Source organism: Eumetopias jubatus, unplaced genomic scaffold (genome assembly GCF_037043125.1).
Source record: "Eumetopias jubatus isolate StellerSeaLion01/CBP00866 unplaced genomic scaffold, mEumJub1_p1.0 scaffold_16, whole genome shotgun sequence".
NCBI classification, from domain to species: Eukaryota; Metazoa; Chordata; class Mammalia; order Carnivora; family Otariidae; genus Eumetopias; species Eumetopias jubatus.
The window spans coordinates 50,334,843-50,353,499 of NW_028274822.1; the positions used below are offsets into that span (position 1 = coordinate 50,334,843).

The 18,657-nt window shown below is 35.3% G+C and overlaps 2 protein-coding genes across 3 annotated transcripts in view; one reads left to right on the plus strand and one right to left on the minus strand.

Annotated features, from left to right (window-relative positions):
- Positions 1-14,737, plus strand: part of USP14 (ubiquitin specific peptidase 14) — a 46,033-nt gene extending 31,296 nt beyond the window's left edge. For both annotated transcript variants that reach the window (XM_028095960.2, XM_028095962.2), the window contains 7 exons: positions 1,322-1,436; positions 3,881-3,946; positions 4,097-4,189; positions 5,852-5,980; positions 12,672-12,732; positions 13,258-13,365; positions 13,989-14,737. In XM_028095960.2, the coding sequence (XP_027951761.1) occupies positions 1,322-1,436; positions 3,881-3,946; positions 4,097-4,189; positions 5,852-5,980; positions 12,672-12,732; positions 13,258-13,365; positions 13,989-14,140 (724 nt within the window). In that variant the 3' untranslated portion in view covers positions 14,141-14,737. The remainder of the gene's footprint in view (positions 1-1,321; positions 1,437-3,880; positions 3,947-4,096; positions 4,190-5,851; positions 5,981-12,671; positions 12,733-13,257; positions 13,366-13,988) is intronic.
- Positions 14,738-16,945: 2,208 nt separating this feature from the next.
- The window catches only part of THOC1 (THO complex subunit 1), a 53,489-nt gene continuing 51,777 nt past the window's right edge, over positions 16,946-18,657 (minus strand). Inside the window, exons 20-21 of the mRNA XM_028095954.2 lie at positions 17,873-17,948; positions 16,946-17,351 (exon numbers count right to left, since the gene is read on the minus strand). Of these exons, the coding sequence (XP_027951755.1) occupies positions 17,056-17,351; positions 17,873-17,948 (372 nt within the window). The 3' untranslated portion in view covers positions 16,946-17,055. The remainder of the gene's footprint in view (positions 17,352-17,872; positions 17,949-18,657) is intronic.

Consider the following 18,657-nt stretch of genomic DNA (forward strand, 5'->3'; position numbering starts at 1 on the left):
TTTCCTAAGAATATCTTTAGCAGAGTCAGCCTCATTAATTCACTTCATAGGGAATTAATTTTTAATTGTATGAAAGAGTATATCAGCCAGATTATATACATGAGATTGAACCAATTCATAAAACGTGAATTCAGAGGAGGACTATTTTCTAGGTCATGGGTAGAAACTGAAAGATTTCTGTTTATATATCTTTGTGTTAAAACCATTTTAAGACTGTGTAAGTACCAGCTTATATTTTTTTAGAGTTTATCCTTTTTTATTCATTACTCATATTGTTGGTAAGTGCATGAAGCACTTTATGTTGAGACAAATGTGGGGAACCAAAATATTTAAAATACCAGTGAACGATGCTAATTAATTCTTTTAATTCCAGTATGGTTAATATACAGTGTTATATTAGTTTCAGATATACAATATAATGATTCAACAGTTCCATACATTACTCAGTGCTCATCACAATCAGTGTACTCTTAATTCCCAATACCTATTTCACCCATCCCCCACCCACCTCCTTCATTCTTGTTGAGAATGGAATCATATGGTATTAATCTTTCTCTGACTTATTTCACTTAGCATTATACACCTTGGATCCATCCATGTTGTTGTAAATAGCAAGATTTCATTCTTTTTTATGACTGAATAATATTCCATTGTATATACCCCCCCATGATCTTTATCCATTCATCTGTTGATGGACACGGGTTGCTTCCATAATTTGGCTATTGTAAATAATGCTGTAATTAAACACAGGGGTGCATATGTCTTTTCATATTTTTTTTTTTTTTTAAAGAGAGAGGTTGGGGTGGGGGAGAGGGAGAGGGAGAATCTTAAGTAGGCTCCATGTCCAGTGGCAGAGCCTGACATGGGGCTCAATCTCAGAACTCCAAGATCATGACCTGAGCTGAAATCAAGAGTCAGATGTTTAACCAACCAAGCCACCCAGGGGCCCCTAACACTTGTTTTTTGTGTTTTTGATTTTAGCCATTCTGACAGGTGTGAGGTGACATTGTGGTTTTGATTTGCATTTCCTTGAGGATGAATGACGTTGAGCATCCGTTCGAGTGTCGGTCATCTATATGTCTTTGGAGAAGTGTCAGTTCTCTTTATGTCTTCTGCCCATTTTTTTAATTGAATTATTATTTTGGTGTCATATAAGTTCTTTATATATTTTGGATACTAACCCTTTATCAGATATCATTTGCAAATATTGATGCTATTAATCTTAATACCATTAGGATAATTTATTTTATTCAACATACAATTTATTATATTAGCGCAGATTGATTACCTGTTGGTATATTCCTTATCTTATTTCTCAAAGCATGAAATGTACAGAATCTGAAGAAGAAGAGGTCACTAAAGGAAAGGAAAATCAACTTCAACTTAGCTGTTTTATCAATCAAGAAGTCAAGTATCTTTTTACAGGACTTAAATTGGTAAGATCAGTTACAGTTGATCCTCATTATAAATAGATTCTCTATTTGCAGGTGTATCTACTTGCTAAAATTTATTTGTAACTGTAACAACAGTACTTGGTGCTTTCATGGTCATTTGTAGACATGTTCCGAGTGGCAAAAGTTTTGAGTTGCCAGACACAGTCTCACCTGAGGTCCAAAAAAGTGATGCTCTCCCTTCTTGTTTCAACTCATACTGTTAACAAGTGTCCTTTTACTGTAATTTTAGTACCACAACTTTCTGCAATTTTGTGCTTTTTGTTGATTTGCTGTTTAAAATGGCCTTCAGGCATAGTGCTGAAGTGCTATCTAGTGTTCTAAGCCTGAGAAGGCTGTGTGTGAATGTTTATTAGATAAGCCTTAAGGAGAAAATAATGTTTGTTAGATAAGCTTCATTTAGGGATGGGTTATAGTATAGTTGGCTGTGAAGACAGAGTTATCATTAAATAGAAACACACATGACACAAGATTGTGTATTGATAGGTAGACAGAAGTGTTGTGACCAGAGGCTTGCAGGAGGCCTCTGAGGGTATTATAATGAGAATTTATTAGTGATGAGGTATCAACTGGGATTGTACTGTGTAAATCAGGCCACGTAGGCCCTCTGCCTTTGCACCAGTATTGCACCTGAGGCCCTGGAATGTAAGTGACTTCATTGCTTTGTCACAGAGCTGTGTCTAGAACTTGATTCTCTCATTCGCCAGTTAGTACTCTTTCCCCAGTTTCATACTACAGAATGCACTCTAATGAGCCGATTGATAAAATATAAGTTTTGCTTGCTAATTTAGTACTTTGATATGGTTTGGGAAATATGTACATGTTTTGAAGGATAGGCAATGAATTGGGGCAGGGAGTGCATTGATAAACAAGATAATTTGTCATCAGGGAGTTCCCATCTACAACTTGGGGTAAGATCAGTTAGGGGAGTGGTTGGTAAATACATAAGAGGCAAAGAGAGAAAGTAATATTCTCTGTCCTGTGATACTGAGGGGGAGTGTAGTGAGGCATACTGGCTTTTGAGAGAAGTTCATTTTAAAAGCTTAAAAATAATGGCTAACCCCTGAGAGTCCTATAACAAATTATGTGCAAATTTCAGGACATCAGAACATGAAACATAAATGTAATTGGAGAGTATTGAATGGAATGTTTTGGCAGGGACTCTTCAGGATGATATTTTTTTCTTCATAATTTTATAAAATTCCAGAAAAACTAAATGTACTTGGAGCTTCTAGGTGATAGTGGATTGGTGATAATATGTATAGCTTACCTGACGAATAACATCACACCAGATATGTGTTCTTGAAAAGCATGTATTTATGAGATGTATTGTCTTGCCCATTGTTTAGATGCTTTATCATCATTTGTTCTGATTATTCTAGAGTAATTTGGTTCCATATTTCTTTACCCTTTTGCTGTCGAACAAACTTGATTAAATGTTAAAAAGCTACACGGATGGTGATTCCTTCTGTAATGAGATTAGTAATTTTTGGAAATTAAAAAAAATTTTTTTACACAAGTAACATGCTTATAGTGAACATTAACAGTAGATTTTTAACTCTAATTTCTTGTGTATTAATGTTCTTACAAAGCAGAGCACATTAGTAGTGCTTTTTTTAATATTAGAAATAGTAGCTTATTGAATTCATTGAATGTAGAATGTATGCCAAATGGTTGTCCATGTTTTTTTACATGTACTAACTTATGCAGTTCTCACAACAGCACTATGATATAGATATTATCATCATTTCTATGTGATGCCCAGAGGGGATAACTGTCTTGCTCAGTGTCACATAGGCTGTAAAAAATGGAAAGGCAGACATGATGGTTAAGATATGTATAGTGGCTAAAGGCTTTTCCACATTTGTTAGATTAACAGGTTTTCTTTGTGATGACTTTTCTCAAATTTGAGAACAATTGGCTCTAGAAGGCTTTTATACATAAAGGATAAAGAACAGGGGTTTCCTACATTCTCATAATTGTCCTCCTGTGTGAGTATTCTAATAATCTGTATGTAGGCAGAAGCCATAAAGGCTTTTTTACAGTGTAAACTCAGAATCTGAGCAACATTTGGGTCACAATTTAAAACTTCAGACATTATTTACATTCTGAGGAGTTCACACCAGTATAAATTGATACCTTTTAAGGACTGAATTGTATCTAAAAGCCTTCCTACATTGTCTTCATTGAAATTATTTTTCAGTGGCATGAATCCATTGACGTATATTGTCTATTAAGGAGTACTAATTTTTAAAAGAATTAAAAATGTGATTCTAGGGGCACCTGGCTGGCATGCAACTCTTGATCCTCGAGGTCATCAGTTAAAGCCCCACTTTGGCTGTAGAGCTTACTTTAAAAAAAGTGTGATTCTATATTGCAGAAAAAATACTTTAAAACTAAAAACGTTTGGTCTTCTGTTCTTTTTTTAGCGACTTCAGGAAGAAATCACTAAACAGTCTCCAACATTGCAAAGAAATGCTTTATATATCAAATCTGTAAGTTTTGCATTCCTTTTGAATTTGAATCCATTTTGATGAAAGGTTTCAGTTAGTTAATTTTATGCAGTCTTTGTTTTTTTACCAAACATTAAAAACTTCTGTGGTATTTGCATGTGATAGGATTTCTTGCATTTTCTTTCCCCTCAGTCTAAGATCAGCCGACTACCTGCTTACTTGACAATTCAGATGGTTCGATTTTTTTATAAAGAGAAGGAATCTGTGAATGCTAAAGTTCTTAAGGTTAGTAATGAACTTCAGTATAATAAAATATTGTAATTCTTTGACGGCAATCCCCAATTCACAATAGGTTTCTTTCTTCCTTTAGGGATAAACTTTCTTTGAAATATTGTAAGTAGGGACGTTATTAACATTAGACAAGTGGTTCTTTTTTTTAAGATTTTTATTTGTTTGTTAGAGAGAGGGACAGCATGCACAAGCAGGGAGAGCAGGAGGCAGAGGGAGAAGCATGCTCTCTGCTGAGCAAGAGACCCATGTGGGACTCGATCCTAGGACTCTGGGATCATGACCTGAGCTGAAGGTAGACGCGTAACTGACTGAGCCACCAGGCGCCCCTGTCCTTTTTATTTTAAATCATACACATGCCTGACTTTCACTACCAGCCCACCCCTAGCAGTTGATTAAGTAGGACCTGAAGTCCTAAAAATTTTTCATAAGATTCCCAATTAGTTCTGATGGATGCCCTCCACTCCCCAGAAATCCTGCTCTAGACCAGATCCTCAACTCCACAGATACTGACCCCAGCAGGTTTAAAGGATGGAAGTGTGGGGTAGGAGGCATGCTGCACTCTCTCGTGCTGTAGTTGTAATCTCTTGAGTAAGAGCCAGCCTTATGATGTAGCTGTTCTGTAGAACTGTAGCTCTGCTACATATCCACAGTCCGTGATCCCTGGGAGAGGTGTCTATAATTCTATCCTCTTGACCTGAAATTCATAATACACTTTCAAATATACTTACTGTTACATCAAAAACTAATGATGTAATATATGGGGATTAACATAACAATAAGAAATAAAAAAGCCCCAAAAAACCCAAAAAACACAAATATACTCACTGTCATATGATAAGGTTAAATGTAGTTGGAGTATTTACAATGTTAACTTTATGTATTAATATTAGTTTTGAACCGTATCACTATTATTTCTTTGTAAAGGTGTATTTCGAATTACAAAAGTCATTAAGTGACCCCATTTGTAAATTGATTCCATTGTCAGTTTTAGGTATCCATTATTTTCACAGCAACTGTTGTGCTGTGTTTCTGAAATGCTTCTTTTGTCATATAAATTTGGTGACTCTTCTGTGGTCAGAGTCTTGGGTTTAATTGGAAAAAAAAGCTAAACAAATGTTTTTAATCTTAAAAAGTTAGAACCAGGTGCCTGGTTGGCTCAGTCAGTAGAGCATGCGACTCTTTATCTTTTAAGATTTTATTTATGTATTTTACAGAGAGAGTGAGAGACAGAGACAGAGCATGAGCAGCGGAGAGGAGGAGGCAGAGGGAGAGGGAGAAGCAGACTCCCCGCTGAGTAGGGAGCCCGATGTGGAGCTCCATCCCAGGACTCCTGGGATCATGACCTGAGCTGAAGGCTGATGCTTAAGCAACTGAGCCAACCAGGTGCCCCCCCGACTCTTGATCTTAGGGTCATGAATTCAAGCCCCACACTGGGCATGGAGCTATTTAAAAAAAAAAAAAAAAAAAGTTGGGACCACATTGAAAATAAGCACTATGATGTTTTCAGCTGCATAGATTTGCAAGTGATTTTTATGAATTTTATTTTCAACTTCATTTGAATTATGAAAGTACTACTATAAAAGTATGATAGATATTTTAAATAAGTACCTTTATAAGGGTGTTTACACATATTCTTTCTTTTTGGTTTGTATATAGGATGTTAAATTTCCTCTTATGTTGGATGTGTATGAACTGTGTACCCCAGAACTTCAGGAGAAAATGGTCTCTTTTCGAACAAAATTTAAGGATCTAGAAGATAAAAAAGTGAATCAGCAGCCAAAGACAGTAGGTTCTTATTGCTGATTTAATCAGTGTTCAACAATTACTGTTAATCTCTTAGTAATTACTTTGTTAATCTCTTAGTAAAAATGGATGAACCTTTATTTTATTTAGCACATATACAAAGTTTTAGGTGTATTTTAGCATAAGAAAAAGAACTCTAGTTATGGTAAATAGGCCCTTTATGGTAGAGTAAGCTTAATATTTTCTTTTTTCCTGGATATCTGTAGCCTATATTTCTTTTATATTTATCTCCTCAAAGCATTTCACATAAAGTGTTGTCTAGTCTTTTCAGTGTATTTTATTGTTTTCCTTGTAAGTCATGGAGTTATTTCTATTTTTAGATGGAATTAGTGGTATAGAATATTGGCTCATCTATGCCTATAGTGACAAATAAGTTGTATCTTTTTAATTTTGTATTTAATTTTTATTTAAATTCAAGTTAGTTAACATAGAGTACAATATTGGTTTCAGGAGTAGAATTCAGTGATTCATCACTTACATACGACACCCAGTGCTCATCATAACAAGTGCCCCTCTAATGCCCATTGCCATCTAGCCCATCCCCCACCTGCCTTGCTCCAACAACTCTCCATTTGTTCTGTATGGTTAAGAGTCTTTTATTGTTTATTTCCCTTTCTCTCTCTCTCCCCCCCCCCCCATGTTTATCTGTTTTGTTTCTTAAACTCCATATGAGTGAAATCATATGGTATTTGTCTTTCTCTGACTGACTGACTTCACTTAGTGTAATACACTCTAGCTCCATCCATGTCATTGCAAATGGCAAGATTTCGTTCTTTTTGCTGGTTGAGTAATATTCGCGTGTGTGTGTACACACGTCTTTATCCATTCATCAGTCGATGGACATTTGGGCTCTTTCCATAGTTTGGCTATTGTTGATGGTGCTACTGTCAACATCAGGATGCACGTGTCCCTTCGAATCTGTCTTTTTGTATCCTTTGGGTAAATACCTAGTATTGCTGTTGCTGGGTTGTAGGGTAGCTCTATTTTCAACTTTTTGAGGAACCTCCATCCTGTGTTCCAGAGTGGCTGCACCAGCTTGCATTCCCACCAACAGTGTAGGAGCCTTCCCCTTTCTCCACATCCCGCCAACATCTGTTTCCTGACTTGTTAATTTTAGCCATTCTGACTGGTGTGATAAATTGTATCTTTTAATAAGTGCTGCTTGTATGCCTGCTGTAACTGCTAAAATCACAACCTGAGGAAACTTTGTATTTAATAAGTTGTATTATTTTAGGTTCAGATAGGGTACAGCTGAACTGTGTTGGATTATTTTTTTCCACAATGAAAAAGATCTTTCCTGATAACTAGAAATATTTCCAGTGTGATATTATATATCAGATTTAAATTCTGCAAATTACTGTGTGTGTGTAGTGCGTGTGTTAGTTTTTTTAAACATTAAAATTTATTTTGAGATAATTGTAGAATCACATGCATTTATAAGAAATAATATGAAGAGGGGCATCTGGGTGGCTCAGTGCATTAAGTGACTGCCTTCTGTTCAGGTTGTAATCCCAGTGTCCTGGGATTGAGCCCCGCATCAGGCTCCCTGCTCAGCTCCCTGCTTCTCCTCCCCCTGCCTGCCACTCCCCCTGCTTGTGAGTGCACTCTCTCTCTCTCTCTGTCAAATAAATAAAATCTTTAAAAAAAAAAGAAATAATATGAAGAGATCCAGGTACCTTTTACCAAGTTTCCCCTGTGGTAATAGCTTGCAAAATAATAACACAGTATCACAACTTGGATATTGACTTTGATGCGGTCTAGATACAGTACATTCTCATCACTACAAAAATTCCACATACTGCCCCTTTGTAGACAAACCCACTTTCCTTTGGCCCCTGCCTCCTCTTCAGTTCCTAGCAACTGTTAACCTGTTTCTCCATTTCTGTAGTTTTGTCATTTTAAGACATGAAATGGAATATATATATATATAATACTCTATTATACATATACTATATATATACTGTATAAATGGAATCCTATCATATATAACTTTTTGGGATTTTCTTTTCTCAGCATACATAATTCTCAGGAAATTAGTCCAGGTTATTTTGTATAGCAGTAGTTCCTTCTTTTTTGTTGCTAAATAGTATTCCATTATTCATATACCATATTTTGCTCAACCATTCAGCTATTGAAGGACAGCTGGATTGTTTCTAGTTTCATTTATTTTGAATAAAGTTGCTATATGTATTCATGTACCATTTTTTTTTTTAAAGATTTTTTATCATCTGAGAGAAAAAGCATGAGCCAGGGGGAGGGGCAGAGAGAGAGGGAGAAGCAAACTCCCTGCTGAGCAGGGAGCCTGATGTGGGACTCGATCCCAGGACCCTGGGATCATGACCTAAGCCGAAGGCAGATGCTTAACCGACTGAGTCACCCAGGTGCCCCTCATGTACCAGTTTTAGTGTACACATAACTTTTCATTTCTCTGGAAATAAATACCCAGTAGTATAATTGCTAGATTGCATGATAGTAGTATATTTAATTTTTAAAGAAACTGTCAAAGGTTTTCCATAGGGACTATACCATTTTAAATGCTCATTAGCAGTATATGACTGATCCACTTTGTGCATTCTTGCTAGAATTTGGTGATGTCAGTATTCTTTATTTTAGCCATTTGTTTTTTTTTGTTTTTTGTTTGTTTTTTTTTAAAGATTTTATTTATTTATTCATGAGAGACAGAGAGAGAGGCAGAGGGAGAAGCAGGCTCCCAAGGAGCAGGGAGCCCGATGCGGGACCCGATCCCAGGACTCTGGGATCATGACCTGAGCTGAAGGCTTAACCATCTGAGCCACCCAGGTGCCCTATTTTAGCCATTTGATAGGTTTGCAGTGATATCTCACTGTGGTTTTTAATTTGCTTTTTCCTAATGGCTAATAATGTTGAGTGTGTCTCCATGTATTTATTTGCCATTTGTATATCCTCTTTGGTGAAATGTTTCTTCTTGTCTATTCATTTTCTAATTGTGCTATTTTTCACTCTTGAATTTTGAGAGTTCTTTATATTATAAATACTAATCCTTTGTCAGATACATGGCTATCATATATTTTCTCCTTGCCTTTGTCTTTATCTTTTCATCTTTTTTAGGGTCTTTTGCAGAGGAAAAGTTTTTAATTTTTAGGTAATCCAGTGTATTTTTCTTTGGTTGTTCTTTTGGTGTCTTATCTAACAAACCATTGCCTAGTCAAAGGCCACAAAGATTTATGTCTGTTTCTCTTATAAGAGTTTTAAAGTTTTAGTTCTTCCCATTTAGTTCTTCCCTGGTTTTTGATCTGTTTTGGGTTAATTTTTGTGTGTGGGATGAGGTGCATATCCAAATTCATTCTATTGCGTGTGAATATCCTGTTCTTTGCCCACTGAATGGTCTTGGTACCCTTGCAGAAAATCAGTTGACTATAGAGATCTATATATCTGGACTCTGTTTTATTCCACAGGTCTTTATGTCTGTCCTTATGCCAGTACCACAGTCTTGATTACTGTAATTTTGTAGTAAGGATGTAACAAAGTATGAGCCTTTCAGCTGTTCTTCTTTTCAAGATTGTTTTGGCTCTTATGAATGCCTTGTATTTCCATTTTTTTAGGATCAGCTTATGTATTACTTCAAAAAAAACAATTGGAATTTTGATAGGATTGCAGTGAATCTGTAGATAATTTGGAAAGGATTGCTATTTTAACAGCATTAAGTCTCGGCAGTCCATGAACTTGATGTCTTTGTATTTATTTGTATCTTAATTAATTTTTTAACAATGTTTTATAGTTTATAGTATATAAATCTTATACTTTGGCTAACTTTATTCTTAAGTATTTTATTCTTTTTTGATGTTTGAGTAAATGGCATTGCTTTCTTAATTTCATTTTTAGATTATTCTTTGTAATTGATTTTTGTATATTGATCTTTGCTGAACTGGTTTATTAACTGTTTCTTTTTTTCTTTTATTTTTTGAAAGATATTGTAGAATTAGTGTTAATTCTTTTTTAAAGGTTTGGTAGAACATTGGTAGAAAAAAAGCAGCCTGGAGATTTTTTTCCAGGCATTTTTAAATTAAATATTTGACTTCCTTTGTAGTTATGGGCTATTCAAATGATGTATTTCATATTAGGTTTGTTTTGGTACTTTGTTTTCATGGAATTGATCTGTTTTATCTAGCTTGTCAATTTTGTGTTGTAGAGTTGTTCCTTGTATTATTTATTTATTTTTGATGTCTGCAGGGTCTGTAATATCTGTCCCCTGTTTCATTCCTGATATTGGTAATTTGTCTTTTTTTTTTTTTTCCTTTGTCTTGTTAGAGGATTGTCAGTTTTATGATCTTTTCAAAGAACTGGCTAAATGGATTTTTCTCTTTTTCTGTAATATTAATGATTTCTACTCTTCTGCTTGTTTGGGGTTTATTTTGTTCTCCTTTTTCTAGTTCTTAAATTGTGGGAGCTTAGATTTTTGACTTCAAACTTTTCCCTAATGTATGCATTTAGTGCTATACATTCTCTCTCAGCAGTGCTTTTACTCTGTCCTACAAATTGTTATATTGTATTTTCATTTTCATTCTGTTCCTTGTAATTTTTTTTTTTAAAGGTTTTATTTATTTGAGATGGAGAGAGAGCACAAGAGTGAGAGCATGACCAGGGGTTGGGGAGGGGCTGAGGGAGAGGAAGAAACAGATTCCCCACTTGGATCAGGACTTGAGCTGAAGGCAGATGCTTAACCAACTGAGCCACCCAGACACCTCTCTATTCCTTGTATTTAAAAAAAAAAAATCTCCCATGGGACTTCTCTTTGAATTTGGATTATTTAGAAGTGTCTTGTTTAGTTTCCAAATATTTGGAAATTTATTATCTTGCTGTTACTGCTTCTAGTTTGATTTCATTGTGAGAGAACACACTTGTGTGATTTAAATTCCTTTAAATTTGAAGTTTGCTTTATGGCTTAGGATGTGATATATCTTGGTATATGTTCTGTGGGTACTTGGAAAAAAAATTGCATTTTATGGTTGTTGAATGGAATGAATGTTCTGTAGATGTTGATTAGATCCAGTTGGTTGATGGTGGTGTTGCATGTTCCTGTAACCCATGCTGTTTTTCTGTCTAGTTCTATCAGTTTTTGTGAGAGGAGTGAGGAAGCTAAAATTGTGGTTTTATGTGTTTCTCCATTCAGTTCTGTCCACTTTTGCTTTTCATGTTTTGTAGCTCTGTTATTTGGTGCATACACCTTTAGGATTGCTAAGTATTCTTTTTTTTTTTTTTAAGATTTTATTTTATTTATTTGAGAGAGAGAGAATGAGAGATAGAGAGCACGAGAGGGAAGAGGGTCAGAGGGAGAAGCAGACTCCCCACAGAGCAGGGAGCCTGATGTGGGACTCGATCCTGGGACTCCAGGATCATGACCTGAGCTGAAGGCAGTTGCTTAACCAACTGAGCCACCCAGGTGCCCTAGGATTGCTAAGTATTCTTAAGTGGAGTGACCCTTTTATTATATGTGCTGCTGAAGCGAGCACTGGAGTGACCGTTTTATGTTATGCAGCGTCCCTCTCTGTCCCTGGTAGTTTTCTTTACTCTGAAGTCTTCTTTTCTGATACTATTGCCAATGCTGCTTTGTTTTTGTTAATGTTTGCATGATGTCTTTTTGTATTCTTTTACTTTAAATTTGCCTGTATTATATTTGAAGAGTTTCTTATAGACAGCATAGAGTTGGTCGTGTTTTTTAATACACTGTTAATCTCTTATTGCTTTATTTAGACCATTTACATTTAATGTAAGTTGATTTGTTAGTTAATTGTGTTATATTTTGCTTTCTCTTTGTTCTGTTTTTCACTTCTTTTTATTGCCTTCTAGGTTATTGAACATATAATAGAATTCTAATTTGACTTATCTACAATTTTTTAAAGATCTTTTTCTTTGTATGCCTTTTTCTATGGTTACTCTAGGTGTCAAATTTTAATACAAAAAGGAATGGTTGACTTAATTGCCATTTTTTTGTTGTGGGAGCCTTTGACTTCTTGTCACTCTAGTGATCTTTAAACTACTTGCATTGTGTTCATTACCATTATAGTTTTCAAGAACTTTGTGCCCATATGCCTAGATAAGTTTAATTTTTTTGTATTACACACTGAAATGGGTTGAGGCAGGGAATTCCCACCAAAGATCTTTGTCTAAAATAGTGAATCATCTCTTTCAATATTAGGTAAATATTTGCTGAATTAAATATTTCAGCTCATTTAAGCTAAGTTCATTCAGTTCATTTGAGCAGGTGGCCATGTCTTAGTAGGTTTAATGTTAGTTGCAGTAATTCCACTTTTCTGTTTCATTGAGGTATCTTTTTTTTTTTTTAATCCTATGTGGTTTGATAGGATTTTGGTAAAAATATAGAATTGGGTTTTCCTTTCCTACCCTAGAGCATTGTTTGTACTCTTATATTCACTGATATGCTGTAGGTTTAGAGGCTTATAGTTGGTCCTAGAATTAGAGGGTCTGTTACTGTGCATACAAGATTGTATATTGTTGAAGTATAGCTCCTTTGGGTTTACAGTTTTGTGTTAACTATAGTTATATTGTTTTAGTAATTTGTAAGGTAGTGTTTTGTATTGTAGTCACTAAATATTTGTGGAAAGAATATTTATTGAATAGAATACAAATTTTATTTCCAGTATCATGATTTAAAATTAATTTTTTTTCCTCTCAGAGTGACAAAAAGAGTAGTCCCCAGAAAGAAGTTAAATATGAGCCTTTTTCTTTTGCTGATGGTAAGTGGAAAAAAAATCATTTCAATTGAGTTACTGTGTGTGTGTGTTTAAGGTAAAATTATTGTCTTGGCACTTCTCTATTTTTTTTCAGATATGCTTTTTTAAAAAGAATCATTTTTTTAATTAAAGATTTTTTAAAATTTATTCATTAGATAGAGAGGCAGAGGGAGAGGGAGAAGCAGGCTCCCTGCTGAGCCGGGAGCCCGATGTGGGGCTCAGTCTCAGTACCCTGGGATCATGACCTGAGCCGAAGGCAGACACTTAACCATCTGAGCCACCCAGGTGCCCCAGAAAGTCAGATTTTTAAAATACAATTTACCTTAATTAGACACACAGTAAAAATCAGTCTTTTTAGGATGTAGTTCTATGAATAATATCATACATCTTAAAATATCTTCCATAAATCCTTAACTTTGAACTGTAGTATCTTATTGAATTCTAATAATAGGCTAACCTATTGTTACCTAGCTGGAGAAATCACGTCTCTTCATTATCTAATATTGTTGGATTTACATCTTTCTTCAGACATTGGCTCCAATAATTGTGGATACTATGACTTACAAGCAGTGTTAACACATCAGGGAAGGTCTAGCTCTTCAGGCCATTATGTATCATGGGTGAAAAGGAAACAAGGTGAGGATTGTTTTTTTTTTTTTCTTTCCCAATAGTTAATTTAACAGTTTACTTAGTACAAATTTTTTGCACAGTGGTTTTCAAACTTTTTGGTCTCAGAACTCTTTTACATTCTTAATTGTTGAGGTCCACAAAGAGCTTTTGTTTGTGAGGATTTACTATAATAGAGATTAAAACTGAGAAATTAACTCATTGGAAACTGACAGTAATAAACCCATTACATAAATAACAAAGATAACAGTATTTTCCAAAACAAAAAAATAGCAAGAAATAGTATGGATTTGTTTTTGTAGGTCTGCTTTGTCTGGCTTAATAGGAGACACCTGTTTCTGCATTCAGTCTCTTGCTTTATCACACATCCTATGACTTCTGGAAAATTCCAAAGCACACTTGAGAGAATGAGGGAAAAAGGCAAATAATACTTCAGTAGTGATATAAAAAAAATTGTGACCTTCATGGTACCCCTGAAATGGTCTTGAAACCTGAGTAGTCCCTGGACCACACTTTGAAAAATGATAGTATGGCAGATGGAATACTGCTGTGCATAAAATTACTCAGTACCTTTTTTGAAATGGAACTGAGAAAACATGTATGATATTTCATTTTCTTCTCTTGTTCTTTAGATGAATGGATTAAGTTTGATGATGATAAAGTCAGCATCGTGACACCAGAGGATATCTTACGGCTTTCTGGTGGTGGAGACTGGCACATAGCATATGTTTTACTCTATGGGCCTCGCAGAGTTGAAGTAATGGAAGAGGAAAGTGAACAGTAATCTTCATTTTAGCTATTTATGTTTAGGTGTGAAATAAATGTTACTTGTTGATCATTTCTATAATTCAGAGCTGTAGAGGAAGATATTTAGGTGGTTTTATGTGTTTCCCCTCTCATGTGGAACAAAAGAGGGTGAAGCAGACCACTTTGTGGATCAAACTAAAAATTACAGAAAAAAAATTGCCTTTGGACTGTGTGGTTGCAGGAAGACATTTTTAAAAAGCTTATTTCTTGCATTAATTTTTAAAAATTCTGATTTGAAATGCCTTTCAGCCATTACCTTCTGTGATAAATTTTTTCTCCCTGCCTTTTTCAGCCCAGGATTCAGCAATTAGATGTTTATTGCACACCTATTACTCTCTTTGTTGTTGTTGTTCTTGCATGGTTCAAACCACCGGTGATTCATAGCTGCCCATCCTTTGCCTTATCTAACAAAAATTTTGCCAGGAAGGTGGAAAGGAAGGAAGTGTTGCTCTCATTGTGTTACTCAGTGCTGCTGCCCACATCCCATGGAAACATGGGTACAATCAAGTATTTGTCCAGCCTGACTGTTGCTGGCTTTTCATGACTTTAAAATAAATTGTGATCAGTAATAGTACATTTGATTATACATTCATTATTGTGTCTCTCTGATGTACTATGGTTTGTATATTTAACTTTGCAATGGTTTTGTAGTAATCAACCTTAAAAAGTTGACAAGCTCTCATTGCTTATTTTTAGAAAATGAGGATATTTAATAAAAAAAAAAAAGAGGGACTAACAGCTTCTGACCTCAAGTCTTTTGTCTACTGAGTGTTGGAGCTTGGGTTAAGTTTAGGTATATTTAATATCACACAGTTGCTGCAGGTTGTTAGTTTTACTCTGCTGTTAAGCATCCATTTAAAAATGTTATCTCTTCTGCCTCACATTATGTTCTGTTTAAAAGAAATATAAAGTTGTAAAAGTAACGGAGTTCTTTGGATGCTGAATGCAACGATGTTTATTGGTCTGTCTTTTCTTTGGCTCAGTTTTTTACTCGTCTGTTCCCAAAATCTTAATGTGTATCTCAGAATTGAATAATAGCAATGATTTTTAAAGTGATGGTAAAAGTACCAAGAGTAAGTGGTGTTTCAGTATGGTAGGTTTCTTACATTTTAATATATTCTAATTCCTCATCTTTGTTTCAAGAGCCTTGATTGCTAGACAGAGGATAGGAAATTAGCTCATTTGTCTCTGATTTTGAGTTAGGTATATAAAATGAAGCTTGGGGGATTATCATGAAATCACCTCTCTTAACCCTGTTTTCATGCTCTGCAGAGCATAGCACCAGTAACTATTAAATTCCTAGAGAATAATGGCCAATTTCCTCTCAACTTTGAACAATGTGATAAAACCTGAGAACCCTAGGAGATAAAATAAGCATTTCAGGGAAACTTATTTGTAAATAGCTTCTTCAGCTAAGTGGTGATTACTGGCAATCATTATTCCCTTCGCCTTGGCGGAGGGTGCAGAATAGAATAAGGAAGAGGAGACCATAAGAAGTGTAATGATTCTTAGATATTGCTATGATGCTTGTGACTCTGCATTTTTTACTTATGGTCTTACTTGGTCTGAACAATTTTGAGGACATAAATTTAGCGATTAGAATTGATTTCTGACTTGCAGGATGCTGTAGCTAGTAGATGAGGTAGGTTTAGAACAGTGTATGTCTTGTATGGAGTTAAGATTTTTAAAATTGTAATTCCTTGTTTTAAAGATGGATTTCATTTTATTTGACCCAAATAAGCATTATTCCAAAGATTTTTTTTTTTTAAGAAATTGGACTTATACCAGTATTTTAAACTACTAAGGCTATTTGAGTTCAGCCTTGCATATAAGGTCTTTGAGAAGGGAGAGTGATCAAGAAAATGTCTTGATTTTTGTGTGCCTTATATGCTGTGCCATGAGCACTGAGGCCCTTTTGATATTAGAGCTGTGGTGTATCACTGCTGGACTAGCCAGTGAAGTTAAGTCCAAGCAAGAACATTTATGGTGTAATAAGCACTTAGGTGTATTACGCACTTAGTAGCCTTTCAGGATACAAAACATACAATGATAACCTAATGTTAGAGCCCTACAGGGTAATTATGCTTATGTGGGAATGGGAAAAGTAGATGGTACTGTCTCCAGCCATTATTACATAGTGCTTTGCTGTTTATAGATAGCTTTCACCTATATCTCAAACTTCACATCAATCCTGGAAGTATGTCTCCCTATTTAAGGACTTAGGATTTTAGACTTCACCCTGTTTTTTTTCAAGTTGGGGGCTGGCAAACATTTTCTGTAATGGGTGGGGTGGATAGTAAATATTTTAAGTTCCGCAGGCCACAGTCGTTGTCACAGCTTCTTAACTCTGCTGTTGTAGCATGAAAGGAGCCATAGATACTTAAATCAGAGCTGTGTGCTGATAAAATTTTACTTGTAAAAACAGGTGGGAAATGGGCCAGTGTTTACTGATCCTCTGCTTTAAAGCATAAATAAGAAAGACTAGAGCAGTCATGTTTCAGAAAGTCATTCTGGGATTTTTAGAACAGCAAGTTAAATTTTGTAACTATTAATGGCATGTAGGAAATGAAGTTGGCATAGTGTATCTTAGGAAACACCATGCTCCCTAAATATTGCTTACTGACTTCATTATAAGTATTTTAACAAAAAATATGTGACCTTGAGGTCGCTTTATTTTGTCCATTTTCTCAACCTACTCCCTTCGCCTGAAACCCTGAGGTCAGTTATCAAGAGCCAATACGCCTTCTGTTGTTCGTGGAGCACCAGCCAACTGTACAACAACTGTTATAAAAATGTTTATTGTTTACCAAAACCATTGGACCTCTTATCAAATGCTGCTTGGTAACAAAATCTTATCACAGTTTTAATAAAAGAAAGAAAGAAAGAAAGAAGCTAACTATTTGTCTCATTGTCATTAGTTAGACTTTCTGCAAGGTCACTTAATCCGGACTTATTCAGTGCGTTCATCAGATTCTCAGGTGTTGCATGTACTCCCTCTTGATCTTGCCAGGCGACCAGTAGCTGCTTAGCTCTCATCTTCATGTCTTCGCTGTCACACTCAATTTGTCTAATTTCTGAGTCTTTCATTTCCAAATAGGGAGCCAGGATCTTCCATTGCTCACCCAGTTTACTGGCAAACACCTCTATTTGTTCCCCTGTTACAGGTTTGTCTCGGCGAACATCAGGGCCTAGAAAACAGAGGAGATGTAAATTATGTACAAAGCGTGAGGACATGTACAATTCAAAATATACAACAGAACAGGGAAGAAACAGGGCCACTGAAATACTAATTACCTTTCATAAGCTTTATTTTAAAAGTAAAAATTCCTTTCTATATTTTTCATGGGGTGAATATTGTTCTTATAGTCATGATCACTAGGTGTCAATACTTTTAAAACTAAAGCTGTTGGCTCTGTTGTAATTATGAAGGCCTCCCCTGAAAGCAGGTGCTCTCTTCTAACCCCCCCAGCCATTAACAAACAGGTGAGTCACCTTCAAATCTAAGTACTTTCCTTCCCATCCCTTCCAAATTTTATTGCATAAAGTATAATATTTTAAAAGTTGTCAAGCAATGTTTAAAATTCCTCACTATAAGAAATAGCAGAGATAAATGGTAGAGGTTGAGAAGTAGATCAAATAACGTACCTCTCAACAAAGAACCCCAATCTTTTCCAATTTTGTAAAATAGCCAAGAAAATTCAATTCTTACTTTCATTTTCCTTCAGTAAAGCATCATTATCTTCCTCATCTTCATCCTCACCTGTTTTTATTTCTTCAGAAGGAGGCTAAAATGAGGAAGAAGAATGTTTAAAAGAATGCCAACTTGTAAAATAACGGGATACTTTTGGTTTAGATATGAGTGGTTGAGATTCCACATTACAGGGCACAGAACTTGATCCTTGAGCGTGTTAAATGTGAATGTCAGGTAAGGATCACAAATGGGATGGTGTTAACCTGGAGAAGGAGTGGACGGGAAAGACTCCCCACCCCCCACACATGGGAAGAAGGGAGAGCCAGTAAAGAGTATGGTAAGATGATTTGCAAATATCTAGCATATAGTAATGATGGGCTGGAGAAAACTAGGGGAGCAATTGGGTTCTTAAAAAATTTTTTTAGTAATTTTACAATATAGTTATTACCATATTGTAGTAATACAATGAGAAAATTGTATTGGAAAGGAGAACAGAGTAGAAAGGTAGGTCAAGGTACCTACTGCTACCCGTTAGAGATCCTGTCTGATAAAAGACAACACATTGGCAAATAGGAAAAATTCATGTCTGAGTTTACAGGTGAGATGATTGTTTAACCAAAATACTGTGGGCTTTAAAATTAAATTACATGCTTTATAAGAAATTTATCAACTTATGTACTTCCTGTAAATCTACACTCAAATGCATTTTTCCTTATTCTTAAACATGAAGGTTTGTGGATTGTTTTTTTCCACACGATAAACTGTAAATTCAGCTTAGTGATAGTAGATAGTAGTTTTAAATA